This window comes from Dipodomys ordii, unplaced genomic scaffold (genome assembly GCF_000151885.1).
Source record: "Dipodomys ordii isolate 6190 unplaced genomic scaffold, Dord_2.0 Scaffold31, whole genome shotgun sequence".
Classification (NCBI taxonomy): Eukaryota; Metazoa; Chordata; class Mammalia; order Rodentia; family Heteromyidae; genus Dipodomys; species Dipodomys ordii.
The window spans coordinates 10,108,691-10,128,584 of NW_012267247.1; the positions used below are offsets into that span (position 1 = coordinate 10,108,691).

Sequence of the window (19,894 nt, forward strand, 5' to 3'; positions counted from 1 at the left end):
ATACGGTGGCCAGTCCCAATAGTCTCCCAAGCGCCCACGCCGGAGCCTAGACAGAAAGACTACAAGTCCCAGCAGGCCCCGCGTTGTGGCGCAGGCGCGACAAGAGTCTCTCAGCGAGCCCGGCCGAGCCCGGGGGCCCAGTCCTCCCCCATTGTCTGGTCGGCCCGAAAGGAGCGGGCTGCACGGAGGCGCCCTCATCTCATTGGTCAGGTGGCGCGTCCGTCGCGGCCCACGCCCACCCCCATGCAGGCCCCGCCCCACGCGCCCGCGTCCGGGCCGCCTGGCGCCCCGCCCGCGCCTCTGGACCGGCGGGGCCGCGCGGCGTATCCTGCGGGCGGCGGCGGCGGCGGCGGGCGCGGCGCCGGCAGCCGGGCGCAAGATGATGAAGTTTCGGTTCCGGCGGCAGGGCGCCGACCCGCAGCGCGAGAAGCTCAAACAGGAGCTTTTTGCCTTCAACAAGGTGTGGCAGGCGGCCCGGGCTGGGGCGGAGGGGGCGGGCCGGGGGCCCCGGCTGGGGGCCGGAGCCACGTCGGGCCGCCAGGGAGGGGGCTCCCGGCTGGGGCGTGGTGGGGGCCCGGGCAGAACCCCTTGGCGGGCTCGAACCGCGCGTGCTCCCCTGCTCGGTTCTCGGACTCCGGTGCGCCTGGGTCCTGCTGACTTTCCTGCCCGCCTTGGCGGCTCTCTGTGGGCCTCCGGGCCCCGGCCCTCGCCCTGTGCGTCCCTGGCCGTCCGCGTCCCTGCGTGTCTCGGTCGCGAGTGCCACTCTTCGCATCTCTCTGCGTCCCTGCCCCTCCCTCTCTGGCGCCTGCTCCTGTGCCGTGCGTGTGTGTGTGCGCGCGCGGGTGCGGGTGCGCGCGGGTGCGTGCTGGGTGAGGGTCTCTCTCCCCCTGCGTATCCCTTGTCCCTTTCCTTGTCTTGCTTTCTCTCTCTCATTTTTCTCTGTCTCAGGCTTTCCCGTCGCTCCCTACGTGGGTCTCCGTCTTTGTAGGGTTCATCGCCATCTCTATCTCTTAGTTTTTTTTTTTTTAATCCCTTTTCTTTGTGGCCCCTATTGGGGCTCTTGGAACACGGCCTAGGGCTGGGTTTTGTTTTGCTTTCGCACCCGGCCTACTAGAGAGGTGAGGGGTGGAGGCAGAAGCAGGGGGTGGGGTTGGGAACTCCCTCAGCGGAGCTTCCCCTCCCCCACGGCCCCAAGCTCTGCTTTGCCTTGTCTTGACTGGGGTCCTATTCTTGGGGTGGGGTGGGATGGGGAAAAGTGTGCTTGATTGAGTAGCCAGTTACACTTCAAACTGCTGTGCCTCAGTTTCCCCAGCCGTGAAATAGGGGCTACTTTCCTCCTTGTGGGTTCTGGCTCCCTATACCACATGGGCCAGCCAACCTGGTGTGAAGGATGGTGGTGGAAGACTGGTCTTCCTTTCCCAGGAGGGTCCCTACCTCCCCCTGCACTGTTGGGGGTAGAGTGGGGCCCCAAGCCTGCCCCTTGCTAACTTCTTCCTGGTGGTGGAGCTGGCCTTCAGTTTTACCCCACAGTCTTTCTGCCTGGTGTTTAGGATGAGATTTGTTACCTCCCTTACAAATGAGAGAAAACTGAAGTGCAGAGAGGTAGTGAGGACTTGTTCTGAGTCTTTCTGGAGTTGCTCCCTGGTGGAGTTAGGCCTTAGCCTAGAGTGGCAGGGAGCTTTGGAGGGGCTGCTGCCATCTCAGCAGATCCAGGGGCCCTGGGCTGCCCTGAGCATTATCGGGGAGGTTCTGGAATGTCTCAGGCAGGCAGTTTTTCCTGCGTAGGTAGTGGTGGGGCTGCCAGGAGCCTGACTTCTTGACCTAGAGGCCACCAGAAGTCTGAGGGGTTGCAGGGGTCCTCAGGAAGATGAGATACCTCCTCTGCTGGGGTGGCTGTGAAAGTTTGCCCCTGAGGAGAGAGGAGAATGATCCCTTCAGGAAGGCTGGAATGTGTCACTTCCTAAGCAGCGGATTGAGGTGTACAGTAGGGACCTATAGAGATTGGAGGTAAAACTGAAGTCAGTTCTGGATGCTGGTCTGAGGTGGTCATAGACTTTGGGTGTGTTCAAATCCCAGCCTGCCTACAAATTGCCTGTAGAATGTGCAGTTTTTGTCAACATAATAGGGAGCCCTTACTCCTTGGTGCTAGGGACACAGTGGAGACAAAAATGGATATGTGTGTCTTTCCACTCAGAGCGTTGATGTATTCAATGGGAAAACAGTGAAAATCCAAGATAAAAAAGGAAGTCTGAAGAAGTAGCTCATATGGTGGCCAGTGCTGTGGCTATCAGCAGGGTGAGGTGCCAGGTCTATATTATAGCAGTTGTTTCCTTCCTGAGTACTGAGTAGGAACCCTCCAGAGCCTGGAGCTGAGGGACAGTATCTGGAATTGAGGGAAGCACAGGGGCCTTGGGGCTTAAATCAGGTGAGCCTGGAGGTCTCAGGGTGAGCAATGCTGGCTTGGACTCTAGGTAAGCTGGGACCTGCTGGAAGGCCCAACTGACTGGTGTTGACAAACTCCTTCTGTCTTCTGTGTGGGGAGCATTAGTTCAGGCAGGTGGTGATGGGGTCTGGAGGAGGGTCTTACACTACCTAGAGTGACTTCTGTGTGTGTCTTGCAGCTGAGCTAATGGAGCTCAGGAATGGATTAGACTTGGGGATGTGAAGGATGAAGATGCTAGACAGCTTACCTAGCCTTATCTCTGCTGTCAAGTAGAGCCAAGTGGGGCCCTCTCCAGGTTGTGGGGATTTGCAGTATAATTGTTATCTATGCTCTATCTGCTGGACATTAGGCCAGAGCCTGAGACTTACTAGATATAGTCACGTCCATCAAGGGCATAGCAATGTTGGTGGTAAAGGGAAGCCCCCTAACTCCAACCCCACTCCTCAACTCTCAGGTGTCTCCCTGCCAGGGCCCAGTGGAAGCAAGCTAGAGAGTACTGTCATCAGCCCTGACCACACAGCTAGGCCCTGTCAAGGCAGCTCAAGTCCCCACCTGGATGGGCTAAGGGTAGCTGACAGGCTTAGGATGTTTTCCTGTTTTTGTTTTGAGACAGGATCTCCCTATGTGGTCCAAGCTGGCCTCAAATTGAGGTCCTTCCTCCTTAGCTTCCAGAGTACTAGGATTGATAGGTGTGTGCCACCACACCTGGTGTGAGGATAGGCAGTGGTTCCTTGTGTGTCCCACACTGGTATTCAGGGTGAGGCCCTTCCAGCCTTTGGTATGAGTGAGAGCTCTTCAGTAGGTAGGCAAATGGAGGGAAACAGCCAGGCCAAAGGAAGCCTGGTGGTTGGGGAAAGGGGGAGGAAGGCTGCACTAAGCTGAGACTTAGCCCTGTAGGGAGTAGAGAGCTAGGAAGCAGCAATGCCCCACTGGCATTAGTCCTCCCCCCTGGTAATAGACTGAGATTCTTGTCTGGCTGTTCCCAAGTGAGATGACCCCTTTAAGGGCCAGGCAGGAAGTGACCTGTCTTTGCACCTTAGTTTCCCTATAGCTAAATGGATGTCAAGATTTGCACTGCCTAGGTAGGCCTGGGTGCTGACTTTGATCTCTGACCTTCATAGGGGAATTTAGTTAGTGTGGCTCCTCACCATAGTTTAATCTGTGTATGTAGGACCTAAGGGACAGGGATCCTCTTCAATGCCTGTACCTTTGAGCCTGTTTTCTGTTCATTGCTAGACTTTGTGCCTTGTGGGGTGATAGGGGCTCTGAGGAGAATGGGGCTTGGCAAGTGGAGAGCTTCTGGGCTGCACATATAGTCATAGTGGAGCCCAGGACTCAACTACCTCTCTACAGACTGAGGCACAGTCACCCATTTCACAGTTGAAGACACTGAGGCATGGAGAGTGAGTAGGTGGGACAGCAGTGTCTGGGTGTATGTGTCTCAAGCAGCCCTTCCTTCTTCCACAGACGGTGGAGCATGGATTCCCCAACCAGCCTAGCGCCCTGGCCTTTGACCCTGAACTTCGAATCATGGCTATTGGCACCAGATCTGGGGCTGTCAAGATGTATCCTTTGCAGTTGTGATGTTTGGGGGGTTTAGGACTACCTGTATGTGGTTTCCTGTTTGCTGGGGTCTGGCCTTGTCAGATACTCTGTAAAGACTACAGTGCATGCTGGAGTCTCTAAGGAGGTAGGCCCTGTGTGTCTAACAAGCCTAGGACAATTCCTCTTGGAGATGATGGGGTCTTTTTGCTGGGAGATGGGTGATGGAGGGTTAGTTTGCAATGGCCACAGCTGTCCCTTAATTTTTTGGGGCCAGCCAGTTTCCTAGGTGACACTGCCATCATCCCAGCAACTGGGCCAGGGCACTGGGCCAAGACAACCATTGAGGGGACGGGTAGACTGGGGGCCTTGGTGAGTGGGTGCACTCACACGTGTGTGTGCAAATGTGGAGACATGTGTGTTCAGCATAGGGGATGGGGCAGTGCCAGGCTCAGCATGGTGAGCACAGCACGGCCCCCACCTAGCCTCTGGTGCTGTACAATGGGCTGTGTGAGCTGTACAAAGCAGGCATTTTCCTCCAGGCCAGGGTTGGGGGGGGGGAAGCTGGGCTAGCAGGCAGCTGAATGCATACTTACCCACCCTGGGAATCCCAGCCCAAATGCTCTCCGGGAAACTGAGGTGCTGAGTCTAGTTGGCAGCTACATGGTGAAGATGACCATCCTTCACTTGTCCTTTTGTGGTGCTCTGGGTCTCAGTTCTCTGGTTGGCAGGAAATAACTCAGCTCCTGGAAGGGGAGGATTGCAGGGTGGAATCTCCTCGCCCTGGCACTGGGGGCACTGATCTGGAAGGGCCAGTGGTTTGTGAGCTTCTTGTCTCTAGGGAGCATGGCTGAGCTGGAATGTCCCCTCTTCCAGGGGTCTTGAGGCACTGATGAGAGCGAATGGGGCAGTGCCCCTGGCCCCATATCCTGCCTACTGCTCCCACCCTGGGGCACTGTGCCACCTCCACAGGTATAGCCCTTCAGCTTTTCTCCATGACACAGAGATCTGTGTCTCCGTGTCTGCAAGGGCTTTGCTGTTAGCCACTCTGAGCAGCCCTGCCTGTGGAGGGTCCTTGCACTCTTCATGCTCACAGAGGAACAAATAAGGACACAGCTTTAGAGAAGAGCTGAGGAACGGGACCTTGCTTTTCTTTCTTTAAATTCTCACAGCCTGGAGTCCCTGGAGTTGGGAAACTGAGGCTGGAGAAGGCCAGCCTTAGTCTTAAAAGATACCCTTGCTGGGCACCAGTGTCTCACACCTGTAATCCTTAGTTATGAAGGAGGCTGAGATCTGAGGATTGCAGTTTGAAGCCAGCCCAGGCAGGAAAGTCCATGAGACTCTTCAGTAAACTCATGAACCTGGAAGTAGAGCTGTAGTTCAAGTGGTAGAGCACTATCTTTTTGAGCACAAAAACTCAGGGACAGGGGCTAGGAAGGTGGCTCAGTGGTAGAGTGCTTGCCGCACGTGCTTGAGGCCCTGGGTTTATTTCTCAGCACCACATAAACAGGAAAGCCGGAAGTGGTGCTGTGGTTCAAGTGGTAGAGCGCTAGCCTTGAGCCAAATTGCTGAGGGACAGCACTCAGGCCCAGAGTTCAAGCCCCATGACCGACAAAACAAAAAAACTCAGGACAGCACTCAGGCCCTGAGTTTGATTCCCCAGGATTGGCACATATACGCACGCGCGTGCACACACACACATATACACACACACACACACCCGTGAGGCTGGCCTCATCTCCTTGGCAACCCTGCTTCCCGCCCAGCTCCTCCTGCCTCTTCTTTTGTCCCCTCCTCTCTCCCTGCCAGGCTCCTGCAGGGAGTCCTAGCTTAAGCTCCAGGCAAACAGCTCCTGCCTTGTCACTGGGGCAACAGACATTGCTGACCCTTCCCTCAACTCCTCTGGTCCCTCGGGCCTTGCCAACCACCATCAACCCTGGAGTTGTGGACTCTGGGCTCTGGCACTCATACCCTCTCCTGTTCCATATGTGCTAAGATGGACAGTGGGGGAGCATAGCAGTGGAGGAGCATAGCTAGGGCCAGAGCTATGGTAATTTTTATTTTAATTTTTTCCCATGTCAGTAATTGAGCTTGAGGCCTGGAAACTATCTGTCCCTTAGCTATTTCATTCAAGGCTGATGTTCTACCACTTAAGACCCACCTCCACTTTTGGCTTTTTGGGGGGTTAGAGATAAGAGTGTCATGGGCTGGGAATGTGGCTTAGTGGTAGAGTGTTTGCCTAGCATGAATGAAGCTCCGGGTTCCATCCCTCCGTACCACATACACAGAAAAAGCAGGACGTGGCACTGTGGCTAAAGTGGTAGAGTGCTAGCCTTGAGCAAAAGAAGCTCAGGGATGGTGCCCAGACTTTTCCTGAGTTCAAGCCCCAGAACTGGCAAAAAAAAAAAAAAAGAAGAAGTGTCATGAGTTCAAGACCCTTGATGGACAAAATCTCTTCACTATAGCTGGTTGCTGGTGGCTCATATCTGTAATTCTAGCTACTCAGGAGGCTGAGATCTGAGGATTGTAGTTCAAAGCCACCTTGGGCAGGAAAGTCCATGAGACTATTTTTCTCCAGTTAACCACCAGAACACTGGAAATGGTACTGTAGCTCAAAGTGGCAGAGGGCCAGCCTGAGCAAAAGAGCTCAGGGACAGTGCCCAGGCCCCAAGTTCAAGCCCCATAAACAACAACAACAAAAGTGTCATGGACTTTCCAGGCTAGCTTTGACCCTCGATCCCTAGATGTCACCCTCCTGAGTTGTTAGGATTATAGGATGAGCCACTGGTGCTCAGGTGTTTTTTGGTTTGGTTTGGTTTTGGTTTTGGTTATTGGTGGTGGTTGTGGGGATTGACCACTGGACCTCAGCTCTTCAGTTCAAGGCTAGCACTCATCTCTTGAGCCTCTGCACCACTTCTCGTTTTCTGGTGGTTAATTGGAGATAAGAGTCTCACAGACTTCCTGCCCAGGCTGGCTTTGAACCATAATCCTCAGTTCTCAGCCTCCTAAGTAGCTAGGATTACAGGCGTGAGCCATTGACTCCCAGCTCCAGGTATGTTTTGATTTTGTATGTGTGTGTCTTTCCAGAGCTCAAACTTAGGGCCTGGATACTATCCCTGAGCATTTTTTCTGGCACTCTGCCACTTGAGCTAGACTTCCATTTCTTGATTTTTAGTGGTTAGTTGGAACTAAGATAACAGACTTTACTGCTGGCTTCAAATTCTGATCCTCAGATCCCAGCCTCCTGAGTAGCTAGGATTACAGGTGTGAACCACCAGCTGCTGGCTCTTAGCTCATCTGACTTAGCTGTACAAGTGGGAATCATTAGCATATTTTACAAATGAGCACTTGAAAGCCTTGTAGCAGTGCTAGACTCACAGGAGCTACAGGGCTGTGTGGAACCTAAAACTAAAACCGAATGTGCTTTAGGAGTGTAGGATGAGGTTATTTGGGGAGAGATCCTCATTGTAGCTTGGGGGGGGTCCCTTAGATGGGCAGTGCCCATGGGAATGGTCCTGGGGAAGTGGTGGGCCTGTGTAACTCCCTTGTGGCAGTTTCCTGTCCTGTCCTTCATGGTTCTGTCCTTGATCAGTTACCCTCAGTTACGGAGCACCTGGTGTGGAGTTCACAGGCCTGCACCGAGACACAGCCACTGTCACCCAGATGCACTTCCTATATGGCCGGGTGAGCTCTGGTCCCTACCTGCCAGTTCCCGTGGTTCCCCATATCCATCCACCCCTCCTGGCTAGCTGTTTTGCTCTCTGCTCATCTACTAGGGCCGCCTCCTGACCTTGCTGGATGACAACAGCCTGCATCTTTGGGAGATCATCCACCATAATGGCTGTGCCCACTTAGAGGAAGCCCTCAGCTTCCAGCCACCCAGCCGGCCCAGCTTTGACAGTGCCAGGTATTGGACCATTTGACAGGGCCCAGCCACTGGGCAGGAGGGATAGGGAACGCTGTGCTAACTGGCTGTGTGGAGGAGTTGCATAAGCAGGACACAGCCTGGCCTCTGCTTGGCCAAGGTATGCTCTGAACTTTTTGGGTCTGCTGTGAGGTTCTGACTAAGTCAGGTCTGTGATACTGACTGCAGGAGCCTTTAGTTTTGGGAGTCCTAGGAAGGTATATGCCAAACTCCCTGGACCTGCAGCCTGGTGCTGTGATCCCTGTAGTGATGGGCTTGTTTGTGGGCTTGGGAAAGGGTTTAATCCAAGCTAAGGTAGGGAATGGGCCATTGTGTGTCCAGGTGAATGGACAAGTTTGAGCAAGGAGTATCCTCTTGGATAGATTTGGTGCTGGCAAGATAGCCCAGATGCATGGAGTGTGCTTGGCCTCCAGGTGAGAATACAGTCTCTTTTCCCAGCCCTGCTGGAAATGGCTGGAATGGGGAAGTTCTTATCCAGGAGCATGTTCCTGGGCAATCTCAGCCTCTGCCTGCAGGGACCGTCTGAGTCCTCTGGTAGTCATGAAGTGTCTAGAAGACTGGTGGCAGAAGGCTTAGGGAGGCTTCATCTGTCATGGTTCTGGGTGAGGCGATGTCCTGATTCCTTCATGGTGGTGAGAGAAGCCAGTCCATCTCCAAGACCTGGGGAACCTATTTTTATCCTTCTTCCTGCCAACAACCTGATGAATAATTGAGCAGGCTAATTACACTGCATCATCACCCTCCTGGGGTGCCTGCCTGCACTGTAAGTAGGCCCTGTGAGTGCAGAGGGGCAGGAATGAGCTGGCAATAAGGGATCAACCCCTCCCTCCAAAGCAGGGAGATGGACTACCTTGTCCCTTCCTCTTGTCCCCTGTAGTACCCCAGCCAGCCTCACTCGTATCACAGTGGTCCTGCTGGTGGCTGATGGTGACACAGCAGTTCTGGGAACTGAGGGTGGCAGCATCTTCTTTCTGGATGTCACCACCCTAACACTATTCGAAGGGCAAGCCCTCCACCCAGATGAGGTTCTGCGCAGGTAAGTGGCAGGTGGGAAGAATTCCCCGTGTCTAGGAAGTTCTCTTGACTCACTGGAGCCCGCTTTGCAGTGTGCCAGAGGACTACCGATGCGGAAAGGCTCTGGGCCCTGTGGAGTCGCTCCAGCGACACCTGCAAGACCCCAACAAGATCCTCATTGGCTACAGCCGGGGGCTTCTGGTCATCTGGAACCAGACTACGCGGTGTGTGGATCATGTCTTCCTGGGAAACCAGGTCAGTGGGTGAGGCCTGTGCCCCTCAACTTGGGCCCCTGCACATACTTGCTAACTCATCCTCTTGCCCTGTCCACAGCAGCTGGAGAGCCTGTGTTGGGGGCGTGGTGGTGGCACCATCATCAGCTCACACAGTGATGGCAGCTATGCCATCTGGTCCACAGAGACTGGCAGCCCCTCGACACTGCAGCCCACAGTGGCCACTACACCCTATGGTGAGTACTAGGGAGGCCTGAACCTGAAAATAAATGACAGAGGGCTGCCTGGCCCCAATGGGGACACTGCCCAGCCAAATACGCAAAGGGAAACCCTGGGGGTAGCATGGCTGGGCAGTAAGGCTTTCCCCTTGTGGAGAGACAGGAGATAGCTGGGAGGTAGACTAGGAATAGAAGGTCTGATGCTGCCCCCTCCACCCCAGGCCCCTTTCCCTGTAAGGCCATCAACAAGATTCTGTGGCTGAACTGTGAATCTGGGTAAGTTGAGGGAGTGGTAGAGTTGGGGGCTGGAAGGGTAGACTGGGCACTTGGTGGTGAAGCCTTTGCTGGGTATGCATTTTGCACCCTCAGAGCACCTGGCTCACATGACCTCCTTTGTAGGGGCCACTTTATCATCTTCAGTGGTGGCATGCCCCGTGCCAGCTATGGTGACCGCCACTGTGTGAGTGTGATGCGAGCTGAGACATTGGTGACACTGGACTTCACCTCCCGCATCATTGACTTCTTTACAGTTCACAACACTCGGCCTGACGATGGTGTGTGTCCTGTCCCTCCCACTTTAACCCCAGTCTGCTGTGTGAGGCCTGTGGCCAAGCTCACCCATTCTGTTCCACAGAATTCGATGATCCCCAGGCCCTGGCTGTGTTGCTGGAGGAGGAGTTGGTGGTGCTGGACCTGCAGACTCCTGGCTGGCCAGCTGTGCCGGCTCCCTACCTGGCCCCACTGCACTCCTCTGCCATTACCTGCTCTGCCCATGTGGCCAATGTTCCCAGCAAGCTGTGGGCCCGCATTGTGAGCGCTGGTGAGCAGCAGAGCCCCCAGTCTACCTCTAGTGCCTCGGTGAGTGTGGATGTCCTGCAGCGATGTGGGAGGGAGTGTGTTGCTGGTGGTTGCGGCGCACTTGTTGTGGGTGCAGGTAGGGGAGCTCTGAGCGCCATGCCCTGGGTGAAGGGAGACCTGACTTGGAGCTCACATTGCTGTTGTTCTTTCGTAGAGCTGGCCCATTACTGGGGGCAGGAACCTGGCCCTGGAGCCAGCACAGCGAGGACTGCTACTGACAGGGTAAGTGTTAGGGAAGCAAGTGAGGCCCCATACCCACTAGGCCTGGTGTATTCCTGTCATCCCTGAGCCCTGCGGGTGCTGACATATCAGGTGACTCAGACCTGGCACCTGGCAGGTTCAGATTGTCCCCCTTACTCAAGGAGGACTGTATGAAGCCTCCCTAGATCCTAGTTCAAAGCCCCACCCTGGTCTGCCTCATAGAACTGAGCTTCAGCAAACCCCAGGGCTCCACCTACCTGGCCTGCCTGCCTGCTACTGGAAAATCTGGGCTGGCCCACGCCAATTGCCCAAGGCAGGTGCTGGAGAACCCAGCCTGTTGAGTGCTGACGTGCCTGGTGACTCAGGCCCTACTTCCTGCCCTGCCCCTCCCTCTTGTCTGTGCTGGGACCTTACAGCCCTCTCCTGTTGGGAACTTGCTCTGGGTTTCTCACTCAACAGGCGTGAGTCCCACCCAGCCCCCACTCTTGCATCTTCCCATATCTTGGCTCTGGATTCCCCCATACTGTCCAAGGTTGCCACTTTTGCTCTACAGCTATATGCTGAAGCTGTGCCCTAGATTCGTCTGCTCTTTCCTCCCTTCCTGTCCCCATTTCCTCCTCCCTGCTGCTCTTCCTTCATGGCCACCTGAGGCTGTAACTGGTTCTTCCTGGGATTCCTGGCACCAGTCCTAATTGCTAGGTGGCTTATATGGGGCAGAATCTCCTAGTCCTATTCCTTATGTTTCTGCCTCTGCCATCTCCTGGCTGTCAAAGTGGTCATTTCCACATCATCCAACCCTTTTGAAAGGCTTAGGTATGTATTAGGAATGTAGCCTGGCATACTGTAAGCCCTGTTTGACTTACATAGGAGGTGCTTGGTGTATTCAGTAGGATTCTGGCCAGTGTTGGGCATGTTCAGTAATGCTCAGAATGGCTGCAGGAAGAGTAGATGAAGGGGTGTGCAAGCCTTCCAGGGTGACCCTGCTATCTGCCATTCCTTGCAGCCATGAGGATGGCACCGTGCGGTTCTGGGATGCTTCTGGTGTGGCACTGCGGCCACTGTACAAACTGAGCACGGCTGGCCTTTTCCAGACAGACTGTGAACATGCTGACAGCCTGGCCCAGGCTGCTGAGGATGACTGGCCACCCTTCCGCAAGGTATACCTCTTCCCTTGGCCTTGAGGAGCTGCTCCTGGCTGTATTTGGTGTCCTCACTTCTTCCTATCCCCTCAGGTGGGCTGCTTTGACCCCTACAGTGATGATCCCCGGCTTGGTGTACAGAAGGTTGCACTCTGCAAGTACACAGCCCAGATGGTGGTAGCTGGCACTGCAGGCCAGGTAAGGTTGGGAGTCCTCTCGGTAGGGGTGTCAGGGAGGACTTGTCTGTTGGTAGGTCTGAAATGGTGGGTCTGGTGAATGGGTGAAGAACTATTGTGGTCAGAAGAACCATTGTGGTCAGAGGCCCAGAGATGGGAATGGGGGTCCCGGTGGGGCTGATTAAGTCAGACAAATAGGAAGTGGTCTGTAGTGCAACAGTCAGATGAGATCTGGTAGAGTAGGGACCACTTAGTCTCTGTCCCTGCTCTGCCTCTGGCACTTTACAAAATACAGAAAGGCTTGGTGTATGTTCATTGCTAATGGGGAGACAATGGCTTAGGTAAGAGTTCTTTGCTGTAGACCCAGTGGGTTCTAGTCACTACTATATTCTTTGGTGCTCACTGAGGGCCTTGATTTACAGTCAGCATTCAAAAAGTGCTTATTAGTTGGGCGCTGATGGCTTATACCTATAATCCTAGCTACTCAGGAGGCTGAGATCTGAGGATCACAGTTCAAATCAGCCTGGGCAGGAAAATCTGTGACTCTTATCTTCAATAAACACCAGAAAACTGGAAGTGACACTGTGGCTCAAGTGGTAGAGTACTAGCCTTGAGCTGAAGAGCTCAGAGACAGCACCCAGGCCCAGAATTGAAGCCCCACAACTGACAAAAAAAAAAAGTGCTAATTAGCAGGGTGCTAGTGGCTCCTGTCTATAGTGCTATACTCAGGAGTCTGAGATCTGAGGATCGTGGTTTGAAGCCAACCTGGACAGTAAAGTTTGTGAGACTCCTATTCCAAAAAACTACTCAGAAAATGCCATAACTGGCACTGTGGCTCAAATGATAGAGTGCTAGCCTTGAGCAAAAGAAGCTCAGGAACAGTGCCCAGGCCCTGAGTTCAAGCCCTAGGACCAGCACTTTAAAAAAAAAATACGGGCTGGGAACGTGGCTCAGTGGTAGAGCGCTTGCCTTGCATGCCTGAGGCCCTGGGTTCGATTCCTCAGCACCACATAACCAAAAAGAAAAAAGCCGGAAGTGGCGCTGTGGCTCAAGTTGTAGAGCGCTAGCCTTGAGCTGAAGAGCTGAGGGACAGCGCCCAGGCCCAGAGTTCAGGCCCCACGACCGGACCAAAAAAAAAAACAAAAAATAGCACTTGACTAGAAGAAAAGTAATCCGGACATTTATTTGTTTATTTATTTATTTTTTGCCAGTCCTGGGGCTTTTGGGCCTGGGCACTCTCCCTGAGCTTCTTTTGCTCAAGGCTAGCATTCTACCACTTGCGCCACAGCTTCACTTCGAGCTTTTTGTGTTTATGTGGCACTGAGGAATCGAACCCAGGGCTTCACGCATGCTAAGCGAGCACTCTACCAATAAGTCACATTCCCAGTCCCTGGACTTTATTTATTGGTTTGTTTGTTTATTTATTGCCAGTCGTGGGGCTTGAACTCAGGGACCAGGCACTGTTCTAAGTTTCTTCTACTCAAGGTTAGTGCTCTACCACTTGAGCCACAGTGCCACTTCCAGCTTTTTCTGTGTATGTGGTACTGAGGAATGGAACCTAGGGCTTCATACATGCTAGGTGAGCAGTCTACCACTGAGCCACCTTCCCAGCCCTGGACTTTTATTTTTATGTGGAAAAATTACAAAGACTTTGGCCAACTAAGTCTACTCACAAAGAAAAATTCAGTTTGCCTTCTCCTTTGTGGACCACTATGTGAAAATGCTGTGTGTTGGATCACTGAAGGTCAGACAATAAAATACATTAGCTTTAAAAAAAAAAAGTGCCTATTGGTGGATGGAAGGTGGTGCTAGGACCAGCGTGGCGGTGGGCGGGGCCGTGGCATCCCTCCTCTGTGCTGACCTCTTACCCAACTGTGGCCTAGGTGCTGATCCTGGAGCTCAGTGACGTGCCAGCAGAGCAGGCTGTCAGTGTGTCCAATGTGGACCTCCTCCAGGACCGTGAAGGCTTCACATGGAAGGGCCACGAGCGGCTGAGCCCACGCACAGGGCCTCTGCCTTGGCCTGCTGGCTTCCAGCCCCAAGTGCTAGTACAGTGTCTGCCACCAGCTGCTGTCACTGCTGTCACCCTCCATGCTGAATGGAGCCTTGTGGCCTTTGGCACCAGTCATGGCTTTGGCCTCTTCGACTATCAGCGGAAAAGCCCAGTGCTGGCCAGGTACGTAGAACAGGGTGATGGGCAGCTGAAGCCTTTGCAAGGAGGGGTCTGAGCTTCAGTTTCCCATTCTAAAGTTTGGTGTGACAAAGGCAAACTGACTATAAAAGCCCCATAATCTCTGTACTCTGTAAAAAATAAGCTGACAACTACCTAAGGATTGAGCTTAGCATTGCCAGCTGTTAAGGTCATAGGGTAGTGCGGAGAGAGTGGCTCTGGCTCCTTGACCTGGGCTTTGCACTGTCAGCTTTGGGCTAGCAAAGCTGTGGTCTAGGCTTCAAAGCACAACTAGTTCCTGCCCACTCTCAGGTGTACCCTTCACCCTAATGACTCCCTGGCTATGGAGGGGCCTCTGTCTCGGGTGAAGTCCCTCAAGAAGTCACTTCGCCAGTCTTTCCGTCGCATCCGCAAGAGCCGTGTCTCAGGGAAGAAACGGGCTGCTAATGCCAACAGCAAGGTGAGCTTCCTTGGCATTTGAGCCCTGCCATGCTTCCTTTTGTGTGTGTGCGCATGTGTGTGCATGCTTACATTTGCACAGATATTCCATATAGTCCCATGCAGTTCTCCATTCTCACAGTGGGCTCAGTCCACCCTGGACATGCTGATGGTGGGAATATGAAGCCCCGCTCCTGATTCTGCCCACATGCATGTACCAGGGAAGCCCCTGAGCAAACATGTAGGGGCCATTAATAGAATGTGGCGGGGGGGCCGGGGCTGGGGGTTTAGCCCAGCAGAAGTGCGCCCACCTGGTGTGCACGCGCAGGCCCTGGGTTCGGTCCTCAGCCCTGGGGAAAAGAAAAAGAATGTGGGGGAGTGATATGCTTCCCTCTTAAACACCAGGATGAGTCTGTGCAGGATGAGCTAGGGGGTAAAGGGGGTGGATAGTAGTGAGTATTGGGTGTCAGGCATCATGGGTACAACTTGGCTCAGGAGAGCACATTCAAAGCCAGTTACAGTTGTAATCCTCCAGTTACAGGAGGCCAATGCACAGCTGGCAGAGCAGGCATGCCCCCATGATGTGGAGATGACACCTGTGCAGCGCCGCATCGAGCCTCGCTCTGCTGACGACTCCCTCTCTGGTGTTGTGCGCTGTCTCTACTTTGCTGACACGTTCCTTCGAGATGGTGAGGCCAGGGAAGGAGCAGGGCTGAGATCTGAGGATCAAGGCTCATACATAGCCAGCTTGGGCAGAACAATCCAATTGAGACTCTTTATTTCCAATTAACCTCCAAAAAGCAAGAAGTGGAGGTGTGGCTCAAGTGGCAGAGTGCCGGCTTTGGGTGGAAAAGGCCAAGTAAGAGCACCAGGGCCCGGTAATGGCACTGGGCGGAGGATGGGGAGATTGGGCTTGGTTGGCCATGTGAGAAATGAGATGGCCACTTTGGTGAGGAGGTGGCAGGATTGTGCCTTTTGGAGGTTTGAAAGTGTTAGAAGCACTGTGTGCTGAGCCGCACCAACAGGGATGTTCTGGCCACTCATCTATCCCCTCACTAGGACAGATGGGGAGGGATTGCTGACCTAGCTGGGACAGGCCGCGAAGGCTTGAGCAGGAAGATAAACCCAGGGCCAGGATGAGGAATGAGTCAGGCAGAGGAAGAAGTTGGTGCTAGGTGCTATGCTGAGGATCAAGATTTGACTTTGGGTGACTTGGGAACCCTGGGTTTTGTCTTTATTTTTCTTCCCCTAGTACTGTAGAACACAGGTCCATTTGGCCCCATTCTCAACCATTTTTGCGCTTATTTTTCTTGTTATTTTTCAAATGTGGTTTGATTTTTTTCCCCAGGGCAGCTTGCACTATGATTTTCTTATTTATGCTTCCTGTATAGTAGTTAGGATGATAGGTGGATGGTAGGTGTGCACCATCACAGGTAGCTTTTTGTTAAGATCGGATCTTGTGAGCTTTTTGCTTGGGCTAGCCTCAAACCCTGATCCTTTAGATCTCAGCAGCCTAAGAAATTGCTTTTTACCTTGTATACTTGTTGGTTATATATTGGTATATATTGGTCACCCTGAGTGTCTGCTATTGTTTTGTGCCCACCTCACACTTTTTTTTTTTTTTTTTGTGGTCGTGGAGCTTGAACTCTGGGCCTGAGCGCTGTCCCTCAGCTCTTCAGTTCAAGGCGAGCACTCTACCTCTTGAGCTACAATGCCACTTCCGGTTTTTTGGTGGTTTATTGGAGATAAGAGTTTCACAGACTTTCCTGCCCAGGCTGATTTGAACCACAATCCTCATATCTCAGCCTCCTGAGTAGCTAGGATTACAGGTGTGAGCCACCAGAGCCTGGCCCACCTCACACTTTGATGGAACATTTTAAGCAAAAAAACTCAGGCACAAGTATCTTGGCAAGTGTCTGACACGTCTCAGCAGCCATGATGTCGGTTCCCAAGAGCAGAGGCTAAGCTCACACTCAGTCTACAGCCCTTCTTGATGTCGTTTTGCTACTAAGGGTTTTAGTCGAGTGTTATTTCCCCACTGTCTGATTGTGATGGGCTACCTCAGCAATGTTATGTTTAAATCACTTTGTAGCTTTTCATCTGGGGCTGGGCTTTCAGTGGCTTTGCTCCGGGGCATAAGCTACCAAGCATGTGGAGTGGTGAATGTCACCCACCCTCCCCCTTGCTCAGCTTATTCTCCAGTAAAGATTGTGCCCCAGAGGCTTGGCTCACACCACAGCAGGGTAGATAGGTTCATCCTGCCCAGGGCTGAGGTTTTCTGTGTTGTAGCACTGGGGACATGCTACACAGAGGGGGACACCCAAGGGTGAGAGATGATTCCTAATGTGTCCCAGGACTAGAGATAGGATGTCAGGAGATGAGTCTGCATGAGGGGTTTGGTTTTAATGAGAGGAAGGAGGGAGCTGCTTTTGCTGAGATGGGGATCAAGGTGTAGCAGGGTAGGTTGGTGAGATCGGAGTCTTTTTAGCCCGGCATCCCTGTGTAGATGACCTCGGAATGGCTTTTGTGCCTCTGCAGGTTTGCATCTAGGACTGTGACTGAGTCAGCAGCATAGAGCTGGTGTTTCTTGCCAGTGTGGCAAGGTCACCAGGGAAGTGCGGGACAGGAGGGAACCTGCTTGAGTTTTGGATACCAGAGTTAGGAAGTTGAGGTGTGGGAAACGATCTCCATGATCTCACTGCTCATGTCCTCCACAGCGACCCACCATGGGCCTACCATGTGGGCAGGCACCAATTCGGGCTCTGTGTTTGCCTACGCACTAGAGGTGCCAGCAGTCACAGCGGGAGGTGAAAAGAGGCCTGAGCAGGCAGTGGAGGCTGTGCTAGGCAAGGAGGTGCAGCTGATGCACCGGGCTCCTGTGGTGGCCATTGCTGTATTGGATGGGCGTGGCCGCCCACTGCCTGAACCCTACGAAGCCTCCAGGGACCTGGCACAGGCTCCTGACATGCAAGGTGGACATGCTGTACTCATCGCGTCTGAGGAGCAGTTCAAGGTGTGCTTGTGGTGGGCTGAGGAGACCCCCCCCTCCAGACTTGGACCTCTGAACTCCCCACTTGCTGAGACCTTCCATTTTCCTCCTACCTCATCAGCTTGTCCCTAGCTAGCAGACCTTGAAGAACCCTAATGCTCCTGAGTCTACCAAGTTCCCCAAGACCCTCCAACTTCACCGTTCCCCACAGGGCCCTGCAGAGATTAGTCTCCCACACAGAGGAGCTTTAGGACCCTATCGTTGATCTGGCCACTGGTGGAGATCAGGGGGGTTTCTGGGTGTGGTTAAGCCTGGGCTGAGTTTGCAGGAGGGGATGGCAGGTTAAAGCAGGTGGTGGTGTGGTCCAGGGTACATTTGGCCTGAGGGGCAAACTGGGTATCTGCAGCTGCAACAGCAAGGGGTCTTGACCATTGTTCATCTACCACCAGGTGTTCACACTGCCCAAGGTGAGCGCGAAGACCAAGTTCAAGCTGACTGCTCATGAAGGTTGTCGTGTGCGGAAGGTTGCCCTGGCCACCTTTACCAGTGTTGCATGTGAGGACTATGCTGAGACCTGTCTGGCTTGTCTCACCAATCTGGGTGATGTTCACGTGTTCTCAGTGCCGGGCTTGCGGCCTCAGGTGCACTACTCCTGCATCCGGAAGGAAGACATCAGTGGCATCGCGTCCTGTGTCTTCACACGCCATGGACAGGGTAAGTGGGGCATGTGGCAAGGTGGAGCAGGAGCACTGGAGAGGAGCCAGTGAGGAATAGGGCTAGTCAGGTGTCCCTGCACTCTTTGATCCTCCTCTCTCACCCACAGGCTTTTACTTGATTTCCCCATCAGAATTTGAGCGCTTCTCCCTAAGTGCCCGCAACATCACAGAGCCACTCTGCGACCTGAACATCAGCTGGTCCCATTATGCAAGGCGAACTAGGTGTGTGGGAGGGGTCTGTCATCAGGGTTAGATGTCACCCTGGCCCTTGGTTTGGGGGAAGTGAGGATGGGTGTGTAGTATCTGCTGTGGTCTCCACTGTAGCCCCATCTCTGCAATCACAGGCTCCAAGAGTCGCCCAAGCTCAGCCAGGCTAATGGGACCCCGAGCATCATCCTAGCCCCACAGAGCCGCGATGGAAGCCCTGATCCAGCTTACAGCAAGGGAGCTGGTAGGAAATAACAGGGTTGGGGCAGACTGGGGCAAGAATGTCGTGGGCGGGTGAGGTTTCACAGCTCAGGTGCAGGGCAGGCCCCTTGGAGGCACCATTGAGCCAGGACTGGAAGCTTGCAGGAGAGGAGGAAGTTCAGGGCCACTTGTCAGTACTATATCTCACCTGGCTATGTGTCCTCAGGTCCAAAGGGGTGTTAAGGGGGCCTAGCAGGGTCTGAGCACTTCCTCTCTGCAGATACCCCTGAGCTGCCAGAAGCCACACTGTCACCCATGTCCATTGACTCGGCCACTAGCGGTGACACCACACTGGACACGACAGGGGACGTCACAGTGGAGGACGTGAAGGATTTCTTGGGGTGAGACTACTTGTCCTCTTGTTCCATTTTCCCTTCTTGGAGCTGCCAGAGGCTTCCCTAGCCTGACCCTTCTGATTACTCACTCAGCTCTTCCGAGGAATCGGAGAAGAACCTGAGGAATCTAGCAGAAGATGAGGCCCGGGCCTGCACCATCCTGATCAAATGAGGTGCAGCAGGGGTGAGACCCTGGCTCCCTTTCCTACCACTCAGCTGGCGCTACCCGTCACACTCCATGTGGGGCCCCAGGACCTCCACCACTCCTGGGCTTGCCCATTCCTGGTAGGCCCTGCAGTGGTGTTGCTTGCTAGGGGTGGCCCATGCTTACAGGTCCTGGGCGTGGAATAGGACCAGTTCTGAATGCGTAGAGGTGCAGGGACTTGGTCTGTCTGCTATTCCATTTCACAGGAGAGGATCTGAGGCACCCAATTAAGCCCAGTATAGTTTGGTCCCAGGCTCATCTGGCCCTACCCAAGTCCTTGCATGGACCTAGTCTAACATCTTGAGCCTATAGAAATGACTGACCCAGTTGCTTCCTAGTGCCCCTGTACTGGGCCACCACTGCCCTTCTCTGGCCTTGCAGGTCTGTGTAGCCAGCACTTGAGACACCTGTTGGGGGCAGGAGTGTCTGCTCCTGAGCCTCTCACCCTCTGCTAACTCACTCTTCTCTCCCCCATCAGGAAGACCACTGTCTCCCCTGCCTGGCCTTTTAACATAGCCCTTACCTGCTAACATGTAGGATCCAGTGGGACCTGCTGTCCTGTCCCTGCCAATGCTGGGTCCTAGAGCCACCCCAGCTCAGGATGAGGGCATGGGGTTGTGCCCAAGCCTCCTGGCTGAGGCTGTCTGAATCCTACAGGCAGGTGGCTGCCCTGTGGAGAGGACAGGTGGGGCTGGACAGTCAGGCCTCTCTCCATTTATTTGCAAAGAGTATTTTTCTAGTGTCTCAGTTGGGCTGGATTGGCCGTCATTTCTAAAACTATTTTTGGTACTTGTTCCTGGGCCAGTCCAGTCCAGTGTGTGTGT

At 53.9% G+C, this 19,894-nt stretch overlaps 1 protein-coding gene across 4 annotated transcripts; it reads left to right on the forward strand.

The window, feature by feature from the left end:
• The first annotated feature begins 283 nt into the window (after positions 1-283).
• Positions 284-19,624, forward strand: Llgl1 (lethal giant larvae homolog 1 (Drosophila)). 4 transcript variants are annotated; one of them, XM_013016468.1, is made up of 23 exons: positions 284-460; positions 3,911-4,008; positions 7,588-7,669; positions 7,762-7,892; positions 8,788-8,946; positions 9,017-9,179; positions 9,258-9,393; positions 9,597-9,651; positions 9,775-9,929; positions 10,010-10,233; positions 10,388-10,455; positions 11,438-11,591; positions 11,667-11,771; positions 13,633-13,925; positions 14,232-14,379; positions 14,893-15,046; positions 17,075-17,370; positions 17,796-18,060; positions 18,170-18,284; positions 18,407-18,513; positions 18,751-18,871; positions 18,959-19,038; positions 19,549-19,624. In XM_013016468.1, exons 1-22 carry the CDS (start codon positions 380-382, stop codon positions 19,035-19,037), a joined length of 3,189 nt encoding a protein of 1,062 aa, XP_012871922.1. In that variant the 5' UTR covers positions 284-379; the 3' UTR covers position 19,038; positions 19,549-19,624. The 4 variants fall into 4 exon arrangements, with proteins under 4 accessions (XP_012871922.1, XP_012871921.1, XP_012871924.1 ...); XM_013016467.1 differs by having other exon boundaries at positions 18,959-19,049; positions 19,549-19,607; XM_013016470.1 differs by lacking the exon at positions 19,549-19,624 and having other exon boundaries at positions 14,899-15,046; positions 18,959-19,049.
• Positions 19,625-19,894: the final 270 nt, after the last annotated feature.

Bases quoted from the DNA above. Each gene is read 5' to 3' on its own strand.
- Llgl1 (XM_013016468.1), top strand. From the start codon at position 380: ATGATGAAGTTTCGGTTCCGGCGGCAGGGCGCCGACCCGCAGCGCGAG. The intron at 461-3,910 runs GTGTGGCAGGCG...CTTCTTCCACAG, and splicing joins AGCTTTTTGCCTTCAACAAG to ACGGTGGAGCATGGATTCCC. The intron at 4,009-7,587 runs GTATCCTTTGCA...AGTTACCCTCAG, and splicing joins AGATCTGGGGCTGTCAAGAT to TTACGGAGCACCTGGTGTGG.